We start from the raw sequence: 11,768 nt of genomic DNA on the forward strand, positions 1-11,768 counted from the left end.
TCTGTTTGTCGGTTCCTCTAAAACTGAACTCTGCGTAATCAGATAGTGTGGGTAAAGCAAAGATTAGTTTTGTTTCGTAGGGGATTAGTTGATCTTTGTCAATAAGCAAGGAAAGATTTGCTTCTTGTTAAAGAATGCCCTAGTTTTAATAGTGGTCCTCTACTTTTTTTCCCTTATAAAGTATATTTCCCTTTCATTCTTTCTTCTCTTTATATTTGACTATCAACATTTGCTCCTAGATGTTGAGAAAGAATTTCAGAGAACTTTAACTTTTGTTTAGCATTTCTACTTTGTAAATTACTTGGAAAAAAGAAAACTTAACCTCTGCTTCTTTTTAAATACTTATTGTTATTTCTCATTTATTTTGTACCTAATAGAATGTGTAGGTGCCAATCCTTTGGGATGCCATGGTGGGAGTAGGATGGGAGTAGTGTGGGGTTGCACTTGTTACTGAAGCTATGTTCTGGGACTTTTGGGAAATTTTTATTTGGGGTCAAACTGACCTAAAGAACATGTGAAACTTCTTTGGGTGGTAAACCTGTGGTTTCAGATTTAAATGAGTTTAGATGAGTCTATAGACCTGGGCCCAACATACCAGTACTACTGAGTCACACTGTCACATTGGAGTTCTGGCTGAGGTGTAAGTGTATTTCTGCATCTTAATTCCTGTAGATCTGAGAATATTCTTCGTTTTCACTTCATGCTTTTATGCTCTGATACCCATGCGGATACCTTAAAGCATTGGACTGCTTGCTAAAACTCATTCTAGGACCCCATTCTTTGTTTTCTATGACTTGGGTGGTAGTTACTTGCTCTGTTAACATTACTGAATAACTGAAGTGTATGCTGTTTCTAGAGTCTGTTCTTTAAACTATTCCCAGTTGGTACTGTTGAACAATTAACGCTCTTTCTAAATATCTGAACCTTTTTGTTCTGGGAAACTGGTTTACTCTGAAATCCTGATTAATCCCATCCAGATATGTCATTGAATCTAGAAACATGTAGCATGCCTGTTAGTCTGCTATTTGTGTCCTTCAGTTATTCAGGGGCTGAATTCACAGAAGCTTGAAATTGTAATAGATTACAAAATCTGTGTGCCATTCTTTTCATGAGAAAAACTGGGGAATTTACAAGGCTTAATTGTACAATGCATCTATTCTTGTATTTACATATCCATTTTTCTCTCCTGGCATTTTCATTAAAATGTAATAGTACATTTCAAAGTGTGATTGTTTTAGAAGTCAACATATGGCATTTTCATAAAACTGCTTTCTTGCTCAGTTTACCTTTCTTGAGGTAAGAAGTTGCTCTTCGGTTATCTGCTCCCCCAGTAAGGTCTTAAGATCTGCTTTCTGGCCATTATTTTTCTTAAGGCACATTGCTTCAGTGAATTCAGCTCATTTAATCCAGACTGCTATTGTATCTGCTAGTCTTTCTAATCCTCTAACCTGGCTGCTATTCTCTCTCCTCCCCTCTGTCTTGTAGAGAGGTCTGAAGAATGTGTTTGATGAGGCTATCCTAGCTGCCCTCGAGCCTCCGGAAACTCAACCCAAAAGGAAGTGCTGTATATTCTAAACTGTTTTCTCCTTCCCCTCTTTGCTGCTGCTTCCTGTCCCACTACTGTAGAAAGATCGGTTAAAAACAAAGGAATAAAACCATCCTGTTTGAAAGCCTCTGCGTCTTTTTACTCACCACCTTAGAGCAACCTCTGTATTAGTTTTTGATTAAGAATGCAATATCTTATAGAATATTTTTTGTGATCAGTAGTCAAGTTGGACTTGTTTACTTTCTGCAGCTTGAGTTGCCTGATGCTCAGAGCTTTTTGGTTTAGATTACTATTGCAAAAGGGAACTTGGTCTGGCATTAAGAATGTCCTCTTGGAGAAAATAAGAAGAGTTTTAACACTTCTAGATCTTAGTTCTAGATGGAGAAAATAACACAAACATCATTTTACTCTTATGAACAATTGTTAATTGTAATTGCATGACAAACTTTATGGAAAAAGGGTGGCCTGCTAGTAGAGTGTAACGGGGAAGGGAGAATTCTTTTCTGGTTTTCTTTTGTGTAGTGAAACTTTGTGTTGCTATTGCTTTGGCTGTCTGTGCTGTAGGTGGAGTATTTGTCAGTCTGGGGTGGGAAAGATATTGCTGTATCTGCTATTGCTTATTTTTAACATTATCTTTTAAGAATAGCATTCATTTTAACAGTTGACTTAAGGTTTGTTAATGTTGAGATGTAAAGCTGCCACCTTTATATTTTCCTGCTTCTGATTTTATCGTTGTGAGGGAAAAATACAATTGTGGTTACTTCAAATTTTGAAATTAAAAATATACAATTGTTTGTATAAATGCCTGATGAAGCTTTATTCCTCTTGCATTGACTGGCTCTAGTTTTACGTATGTATCGGGTACCCATGTATTTGCTTCCTTGAGTCTCCTTGGCTTTATCTAATTGGTGGGATAAAGGGAGTGCAGAGTGAATATCTTTGATTGCAGCCACTGTAATTGCTTTCTCCATCTTTGCCTGCGCCTTCCATGTAATAAGATTGCCGCTGCCCAGTGCCCATCCTCTCAGTCCTGTTCCATATCCAGCTGTTTCATTTGTGTGCAGAGCTGCTTCACTTATTTTTTATGTAAAATGTTTCAGCAGCACATTACAAAACTTGAATGAGCAAATGACACGTGCTTGTTTGCTTCTTGTGACATACATTGGTCTGCAGAAAGCTTTTTCCAAGGACAGCTGTCTCACTGATGAATATATACTCTTCTGCTCCTGAATTGCTGGATCCTTCCAGGGCCCTTCCTGGACAAAAAACTTGGTGAAGTGAGACAATTGTGTTGAGATTCAGGGTTGTTTTTAATGTTTCGTTCTTTGCCAACTCTTGGGGGTTTGAATGTTTTTAATTTGACCTTCAACTTCATTATACTGAAAATCAGACCGCCCATTTTTTTCTTTCTACCCCTTTTCAGAAAGGCCTAAAGAATGTATTTGACGAAGCAATATTGGCTGCCCTGGAGCCTCCAGAACCGAAGAAGAGCCGCAGGTGTGTGCTGCTATGAACGTCTCTCCAGAGCCCTTTCTGCACAGCTCATGTCGGCATCATACTAAAAGCAATGTTTAAATCAAACTAAAGATTAAAAATTAAAATTCGTTTTTGCAATAATGACAAATGCCCTGCACCTACCCACATGCACTCATGTGAGACAAGGCCCATAGGTATGGCCCCTTTCCCCCTCTCAATACTAGTTAATTTTGAGTAATTGTGTATTGTCAGAAAAGTGATAAGTACTAGTTCTTGTTTTGTTGTTTCAAAAAAATTTTTTTGTTGTTTTTTTTTTTGTTTAAAAGCAAGGCATGCTTGTGATGACTCTGTAACAGACTAATTTGGGTTGTTGAGCTGCTCCCGGGTTCCACTCCGGAGAGTGATCTGAGACATTTAGTTTTTGTTTTTGTTTTTTTTTTCTTTTTATTGGGGGGAGTGTGTGTGGTGTTTGTTTTTATTTAGTCATTTTTAAAAAATTCATTAACCATTAGACAGCCCTTAAGGGGAGGATGATGGAGTGATTCCACATTCCACTTCCTAGATCTAGTTTAGAAAATATGTTCCCCACCTGGTGCTCTTAGGAAGGAGTATAGTAAATGCCTCATTTAATAACATACTCCTTTTTGAAAGTTGCCTTTTCTCTCCACCCTTGAGTAGGTCCAGTATTTGATGAAACTCATGAAAGTGGGTGGAACCTGTCTTGCCCCTCCTCTTTTCTAGGATGCACTATATATGTGACTGTGACTTTCAAGGAAATTTGTTAGCCATTTGCTGATTTTCTTTGAAGTTAATTTCTAACTTCTTTCACTGATAAATGAAGAAAAGTATTGCACCTTTTGAAATACACCAAATGGATTGAGTACATCATTAAAAAAACATTTTTTTCCCTGTCAGTCATTGTCTTATATGCTTAGCATAGATGTGCAGCTTAATAGTGTATCATATGGTGTTCCTAGAACACAGCTGAAGACCTGATATATATGAGGGGTGGTGCTAGAAGACAGATGTCTGTGGAATGATTCACATCCTCTTTCAAGTTGTGAGGATGGAGACCTGCTTCATTAAGAAGCTAGGGGTGGGGTGGGGGTGGGAAGAACATTTAACAACATGGGGACCAGTCAGGGGAATCCCCTTATTTCTGTTCTGCATGAGGAACCCTAGAGCAGCCAGTGAGGCTCTCTAGTTTAATAGAAATCATGGAGAGAGTCTTATGAAGACTCTTCATAAGTGTTAATAGGGATTTTATCAGCTTATTTTGGTTGCAGTTTCCAGTTTTTAAAAATGTTTAGGTAATCTTCTCCACCTTCCCCAAATCCTAATTCTTGTAGATTCATTAGTGTTGAACCAATGCTTTCTCATGTCTCAATTCTTTGTATATGCATTCTTTTCAGATGTATTAAACAAACAAAAACCCTTCACAAGCCAGCCTGGGGGTTGTTATTTTCCCTCCCGACTCTTACTTTTTAGATACGTAGCAGTTGGAACTTGACTGTTACTAACATCAATTTCTAACAAATTTTGAGATAAGATTTTAAAGCTTTATTATTTTCATGTGCTTTTATTTCTTTTCTGGCATTCATTTTGAGATGTTTTTCCCTCCATATTTCCAGGTTTATGCCTGCTCCCCTGAATTTGGCAGGTAGCCTACAAACTCCTTTTCTTTTATACCAAGTGGGTTCATAACAGTTCTTAGTGAAGAAATGTTCAGGAAGCTCGCTGCTTGTGTTGGAAGGAAGCACACATCTTATCCATCGATTTGTTGGAAAGCAGACAGTTTCTTGAGTTTTCTGTATCAGTGGTTTTCAAATTTTGTTGTTTACTGGAGTGCAGCTTGAGCGGTGGGATATTAAAAAGCTCACCTGGTATTACCGAAACGCAGCCAACAGCGATGCTCCTGTGTTATTAACCCAAACTATTTCTATCAGATTCCAGATTCTGTGCTGTGAATCTGAGTTTGGGACACATTTTCTTTAGGTGGCAAGAATGATCCATTTACTTTAAAACATCTTACTGATCTGAATGAAAATCTTAGAAAAGAACTGTTAATCCAATAAGGTTGATAAAGGTTCCTCATTTTGATAGCTTTCTACATGGAGTCATGTTTGGCTTGATTCCATAGTATGCTAGAATTAAGCTAGGTTGGTTAGGAAGGGGTTAGGAAGAGGCAGATCTCAGCTTTTCTCTCTTAACCAATGTGTCTTATTCTTGATGACCACACCAGGGAGAGGTACCTGGATTGTGCTGTGAGACCTTGTTGAGCAGGGACTGTGTATCTGTGGTTCTTGGTATAGTGGCACATAGGTCCATCTTGATTATTGCTGCTTCCTTGTCTAGAACATTGTTTGACACATAAAAGGTGGCTCTAATATTAGTCATTGGATGGGTACATGATTCCAAGAACGAATAAATGAAATAAGATGGGTTACGTGGAATTATCCACGCATCAGAAGAACAATGGTGACAAGGGAATTGATTGAGGCTAACATTGTTTTCTAATTAAATATTTTCAGTTTAACTTCCACATATCAGAAGAACATGGGTGGCAAAGGGAGGAAGCTAACATTGTTTTCTTTTTAAATAATGTTTTCTGTTTGACTTAAGAGACTTGTCTATTATCTTGGCTTAGTGAGTGATACTGCCCAGGGAGTGTGATCTAGAGCAGGATCCCTAACCCTCATGCCGCAGACCTGTACCAGTCTGTGGTGCTCTACCTCAGATCCTCAGACATTAGATTCTCATAGGTTCAGTGGTCTCTGGTGCCAAAAAGGTTAGGGACTGCCAACCTAGAAGTTGGGAAAGGGTTATTTAAAACAGTCCTTAGCAGACTTAGCTTGTGCCAAATTTATAGTATTTAGGCTAATACATCACTGGTTTTCTAAAATATCAATGTTTTACTGAGGGTCTTAGAAATAGGTTTTGTAGTTTGTTAAAGTTGCATCCTTAGAGCTGGATTTTATGCTGGTTGGGAAGTATATTTTAAAAGGAGGAAAGGATTATATGAAAAGAACAATTACAATATTTTTTCTAAGGTGTATTTTTTCTCACATTTTTATTTTATAATCAATACCTCTTAAAATTTGTGTGTACATGTAATGTAGTACTTTTTTTTCCTGAAAAGTTTTCATTAAAGCAATAGTGTTTTGTAATTGTTATCTTCATAAATGGATAAAGATATTTCTTTTTCTTTGTTAGGTTTGGACTGTTTCTCCTCATATTGATGTTGTTAGTGGTTATTTGGGTGCTGAGTCTAAGAAACTCTGATATACAAGGACCCTACTTCTTGAGAAAGATTGAAACTTAGTCTCTGCTGGGTCCCACTGCACTGAAATTTAACAGTGTGGGGAAGGGACAGCATTTCATCAAGAAGTAGCAACTCTCTTATCTTTCTGGAAGGGCTGAGCTCTTCAGGGTGAGGATATCTCTGATTGATATGTGAAGGAAGTAGCTTTAAATTACCTTTCTGATTTAGCTCTCCTTCTTTTCTGTAAGCCTTATCCCGAGTTCCTCCAACTCAGAGCATGGTGATTTAACTATATAGAACAACAAAAGACCTCACCTTATTATTTTCTTTCCAGGGCTGTTTAAATACTTTATATATTACTTTGATTTTTTTCCAGAGTGCCCCTACCTTTTTTTTTAAGCCCATTTTATAAGCTATTGTTACAATAACGTTGCATTGCAAAACTCCTAACACTCAGTGGCTTACTACAATAAGCATTTATTTTTCTCATGGTCAGTTAGGCTTTCCCTCCAGGCTTCAGATTGGGTCAAGTTGACTCCATGTTTATTTTGGAGTGCAGCTTCAGAGAGCAGACCACTCGAGAGTGAACTTTAATGTGGTGAACCTGGTGAGCCAAAGGGAATGCAAGGTCAAGCACATTTAAAATCTCTCATGTTCCATTGCCCAGAGTGTTCCATACAGCCAAGCCCAAAGTCTGTGCCACTCATTTATTCATTCATATTTAGTATATTCCAAAATAGATTTTTAAAAGCACTTAATATGGCTCTGAGGATATAATAGAATAAAATAGATAACAGGCTCCTGACTTCTAGTTGGAATTTTCTCTCCTTATAGTTGTGATAGCTGCCTCCTTTTAAATATCCATGTACTCTTAGAATGGCTCTTGAGGGAGAAAGTAAAAATCTTGTTTGTTGTGCATGCCATATGGGGCCCACATTCTTCATAGCACTTGCTCCATCCTGGGCACTGGAGACACTGGAGAATGACAGCCTTAAGTCAGTGTACCCTTTGGCAGGTAACTTCTACTCTCCTGGCCTCCTTATTTAAAATAATTATGTATTTTGTCATTGTTGAGGTCTCAGATGCAAATCAGGTGCCTAGTTGGTCAACGATTAATGAGAAGCTTTAAAAAAATTCCTTTGAGGGTGGGATCTGGGAAACAATCTAGTTTTAAAAGCTCCCCAGGTAGAACTTAGGGGACCAGCGCACATCTTGATGGTTCTTAACTCCCGCTGCATGAATGCCACCTAGGGAACTCATTTTAAAAAGAGGAAAATGTATGTATCTGGGTCCATTTTAAGCAATCTCTGGAGATAGAGCCTGGGTATCATATACAATTCTTGTCAAATTATTTTTTGAGGGGCATCACTTTTTTAAAGCTCACCAGATTATTTTAATATGTCAACAAGTTTGAGAACCATGACACTAAATGATCTCTTAAGGTTTCGTTTGTATCTGACATTATGGGTTATAAGTCTTTACAGCTTTATCAGTTCTTTGAGGAAAGAGGTTTTCCAAACCTGTGGTCCCAAACTAGCCTCAGTTCTTGACTCTTTACTCAGAAAGAGGGTTTACAAAGTTCATAGTTATATAATCTTATTGGTAAACTGGCACTGAGATAGTTTGGGCAGACTCCTAAGTAATTAAAGTACTTAGGCAGCAGTTTGAGAGAGGGAAGGTATTTTGAGTTGTAGAAATCAACTGAGGTTCTCTCAGTCAACGCTGGAATGTAAGAGCATTTGAGATGTTGATCCAAGCTAAACTGTGTTGTCAGTTTAGCTCAAATAAATTCTTATAATTTTTTTTTTTTAAAGCTGGAATGTAGAGAGAGGCTATATTTCCCCGGAACCTCAAGACAAGTTTCACTGGAGATGGATATCCTTTCCATTCATCTCAGGAATATTCTAATTCATCTGCAGAGAATTCACAGGACCAAATTCCAAATAGTGTAAGATAGTGCTTGCTTAGAAATGATTATGCAATTTAAGCTATTCCAACAAGATTAAATTGGACTTTTAGGAGGTAAAATCAAGGTCACTGTCCATCTGCTGCAGATGCTCCCGAGTAATTTTGTCAGACCTGTGGGCAGGGCATAGGCCAGTGTTATGTGGCTTTCTTTTTACCTCGCGTCAGTGAATATGTAGTTCCAGATGGATTTTATTTTTAAGTTTGATTAAACAGGTAGCAACTTCCTTTGTGTATTAGCCTGATACTGATGAATTAATATTTGATTGGATAGGGTCTAAGTTTCTGTGTCTTGGTTTTGGTTTATCTGTAAATTGATACAAACTCAAACAGCCAGACTACATAGAGGCAGGAAATGGAGAAGGGGTACCTGGTGGGTTTGCAGATGTTTAGTGTTTTTGAGCCATAAGCCTTGAACTGAAAAGTTCTTTCTTAAGTCTCTGATCATGGGCTCTTGGGCCATAGTGTCATGAAGGTAGGAAAGCTTGTGCCAGTACTACGCTATCTATTTCTTGCTCATTCTAAACAATTTGACTCTATCCCCTCTGTTTTCTCTTTCTAGTGGGCCAGCCCATGAACTTCCTGGATTGTTAAAATTAGCCCCACCTAGTGGTGAATTTAAGATAAAACTGGTAGTCGAATAGAGGGTACACTCTATCTAATATTGACACCACTTTTGGGGTCATAGATGGCAGAAGGGTGAGGAGATGATAATGCAGAAAAGAATTGAGGCTGAGTCAGTACACTGGTGGACTGGGGAGGCTTATGGATTTTCCTCAGTACAGCCTCATAAGGGAGGCAGGATAGATGGTATCATTTGTCAGATGGCAAGATTGAGGTTAAACAACTTGGCATTGTGATAGAAAGTGCATGCATAGGCTTTGGATTTGAGTTTGGGCCTTGCCACTAATTTGATCTTTGACCTTTAGCAAGTAACTTAAACTTTGTGAGCCTTGCATTCTCCTTTATGAAATGGAAGTAGTTGTACTTACTCTACTTGAGAGTTATGAGAGTTAAATGAAATGTTCTGTGTAAAGCACTTAGCACAGTGCATGGCAAGTAATAGATAGTTAGCAGTAAATGGGATGAATTGAGTTACTGTGACTGTTGGCTCACTTCAAAGTAGAGCCAGAGAACCCTGTTGGCTTCTGGGTGTTAGGCTGCTCTATGAATGAGGGGCCTTCAGCCCCATTGCCAGGAATAGGGTAATACTTTCAGGGAGCCTGAGAAAATATCATAGTCTCCTTATATCCCATCTCTAACCAACTCTGTGACAGGGCTAGGCATTTGTTTGGAGCTCCAGACCCACAGTGGAGTCTTAGTGCCAGCTTCCCAGACCACCTTTGTAAAGCTTTATAGGATCTGCACTGGTCTTGATTCTGAATCTCTTACTCTCTAAAGAACTGCCCCCTTTTCTCCATAACTTGACGACTTCATATTTGTATTGGTGTAATGGAGTTTTCCACATCCCTTGTCAGCTTGTGAGGGTCGGGCAGGCACTAGTGAATTCTTCACTTGCCTCGAGTGAGAATGACTTCACCCTAGGATGCTGAGTTTGCAGTTACCTCATCTCCTACTGCAGTAATACCCCCTTATCTGTGGAGGATATGTTCCAAGGCCCTCAGTGGATTCCTGAAACCATGGATAGTACCAAACCCTAATCAACTTTTTCAGCTCTGCTGGAAATGTGGCAGAACCTTCTTCATCAGTAGATGCAGCCTCTCCAGTAATTTTTATGTTTTTCAGTCCAAAGCAGTATATGGCTTGGTGTCAGGGGATCCCTTTCTAAAGTCTCTGTATAGGCTCAGTGTTTTCTGGTGCAACATGTTGCCATCACTCAGAACATGTTTTCTGTTCATAACTACCCACAAATTTAATGCCTTTTTAATCTTAACTCAGCATGTATCATGCACTGTGGCCATAACTTTTGGAGTTTGAAATGTGACAGCAAAAAATTAGCACAGACTTTTTTTCCTTTTTTACAATTTCACAGATTTTTTACTGTAGGTCTTAGCAACTGCAGCATACAATTTTTTTTTTTCCTTATTAAAATCATGATCTTTTCACTTTTTTGCTTAAAGGAAGCACTTCAAGACTTCTTTGGCATATCTGAATTGCCAGGAACACTATGCTTGTGTTTTGGGGTTATTATTAAGTAAAATAAGGGTGACTTGAACATAAGCACTGCAGTACCACGACAGGCAATCTGATAACTTAGGTGGCTACTAAGTGACTAACAGGTGGGAAGCCTATGCAGTGCGGATACACTGGACTGAGGGATGATTTATGTCCAGGGTGAGACAGTGTGAGATCTCATCATGCTATTCAGACTTATGAATTGTTTACTTCTGAAATTTTCCATTTAATATTTTCGGATAATGGTTCACCACGGGTAACTGAAACTAGAAAGCGATATTACAGATAAGGGGAGGGAGGACTACTATATAAAATTCCTCTGTTACAGATGCTAGTTTATCGTAAGACCAGCTTTTCTTTAGTCCATAGGAATCTTGAATCCTGGTAAAAGTAGTGTGACTAAAAGTAGAGGTTTTTTTTTTTTTTTTGCATTATGCGGTTTGATATCTCATTCCTCCTATGGTATTAATATCATTACTGGAAAAAGCTTTGGATTAGGAGTTGAAGACCCAGGTTCTAGTTGCAGCGCCAGAATTTCCTTGGACAAGTTGCTCTACCTCTTTGGGCCTCAGTTTGCTCATGGGTAGATAAGTAGATTTTTATTCCTTTTCGGTTTGTGTCTTTTTAGCAGTAGACCTCTCCCTCCCCTCCCTGCCCCCCTGAAAAAAAGAAAATCAAGTCTTACATAGAACCTCATTATAGAAACAAAAGTTTTCATGAAACAACTGCTGTGAAGGACGCAAGCCCAACAGTTTTGTTGCCCCCACTGCTTCTTTGCCCTCAACATGGACACACGCTTTGTATACCCTTGTGGGACCTCTAGTGCTCTGCTAAGAGATTTGAACACCCTGGTGAGGATCATCTGTACAGCTCTAAGAATTTTTGCTATTGAGAGGTAGTTAATAAAAATCTATAAAACCTGTGTATTAAATATACAAGTAGACTATTTAGTCTTCAAGAAGAATTAGGTTTTTGTTGATAACATTTGAGAGGTTCCAAAGTTTGGTTCAGTCTTTAGTGATTTGTATATTGCAGTGTCCAGTAAAGACTGACTTGGTTTTTGCTTGTGGGATAAATACGATTTCTTAACAGTGGCAGGCACTGCATTTTCCCATCTTATGGACCACTTTTTTTTCTGTATACCAGTAGGATCCAAGCATTAATATAGTTCACTAGTGAAACTGTATCCCCTTATAGATATCTCTCTCTCTGTAAATATTCTAGTATTCTCCATTACATTATATAAAATAGAATGTTTGCTGTCGTTGTGTTTTGGGAATCATTCTAGTGCCAGTTTTGTATAGAACTTTTTAAAGAGAAACAGTATTGAGTAATAGAAGCACATATATTTTGGAGTAGAGTGACCTACATTTGAATTAGATT

At 38.3% G+C, this 11,768-nt stretch overlaps 1 protein-coding gene across 2 annotated transcripts in view; it reads left to right on the forward strand.

Annotated features, from left to right (window-relative positions):
- CDC42 (cell division cycle 42) overlaps positions 1 to 4,468 on the forward strand; it is a 38,928-nt gene extending 34,460 nt beyond the window's left edge. Inside the window, exon 6 of one of the 2 annotated variants that reach the window (XM_023529420.1) lies at positions 1,486 to 2,344. In XM_023529420.1, coding sequence (XP_023385188.1) covers positions 1,486 to 1,575 — 90 coding nt within the window. In that variant the 3' untranslated portion in view covers positions 1,576 to 2,344. Of the gene's footprint in view, positions 1 to 1,485; positions 2,345 to 2,969 lie in introns of those variants that run through there. The other variant, XM_011357538.2, reaches the window with a different exon arrangement.
- The last annotated feature ends 7,300 nt before the right edge of the window (positions 4,469 to 11,768 follow it).

The sequence above is a fragment of the Pteropus vampyrus genome, unplaced genomic scaffold (genome assembly GCF_000151845.1).
Source record: "Pteropus vampyrus isolate Shadow unplaced genomic scaffold, Pvam_2.0 Scaffold36, whole genome shotgun sequence".
NCBI classification, from domain to species: Eukaryota; Metazoa; Chordata; class Mammalia; order Chiroptera; family Pteropodidae; genus Pteropus; species Pteropus vampyrus.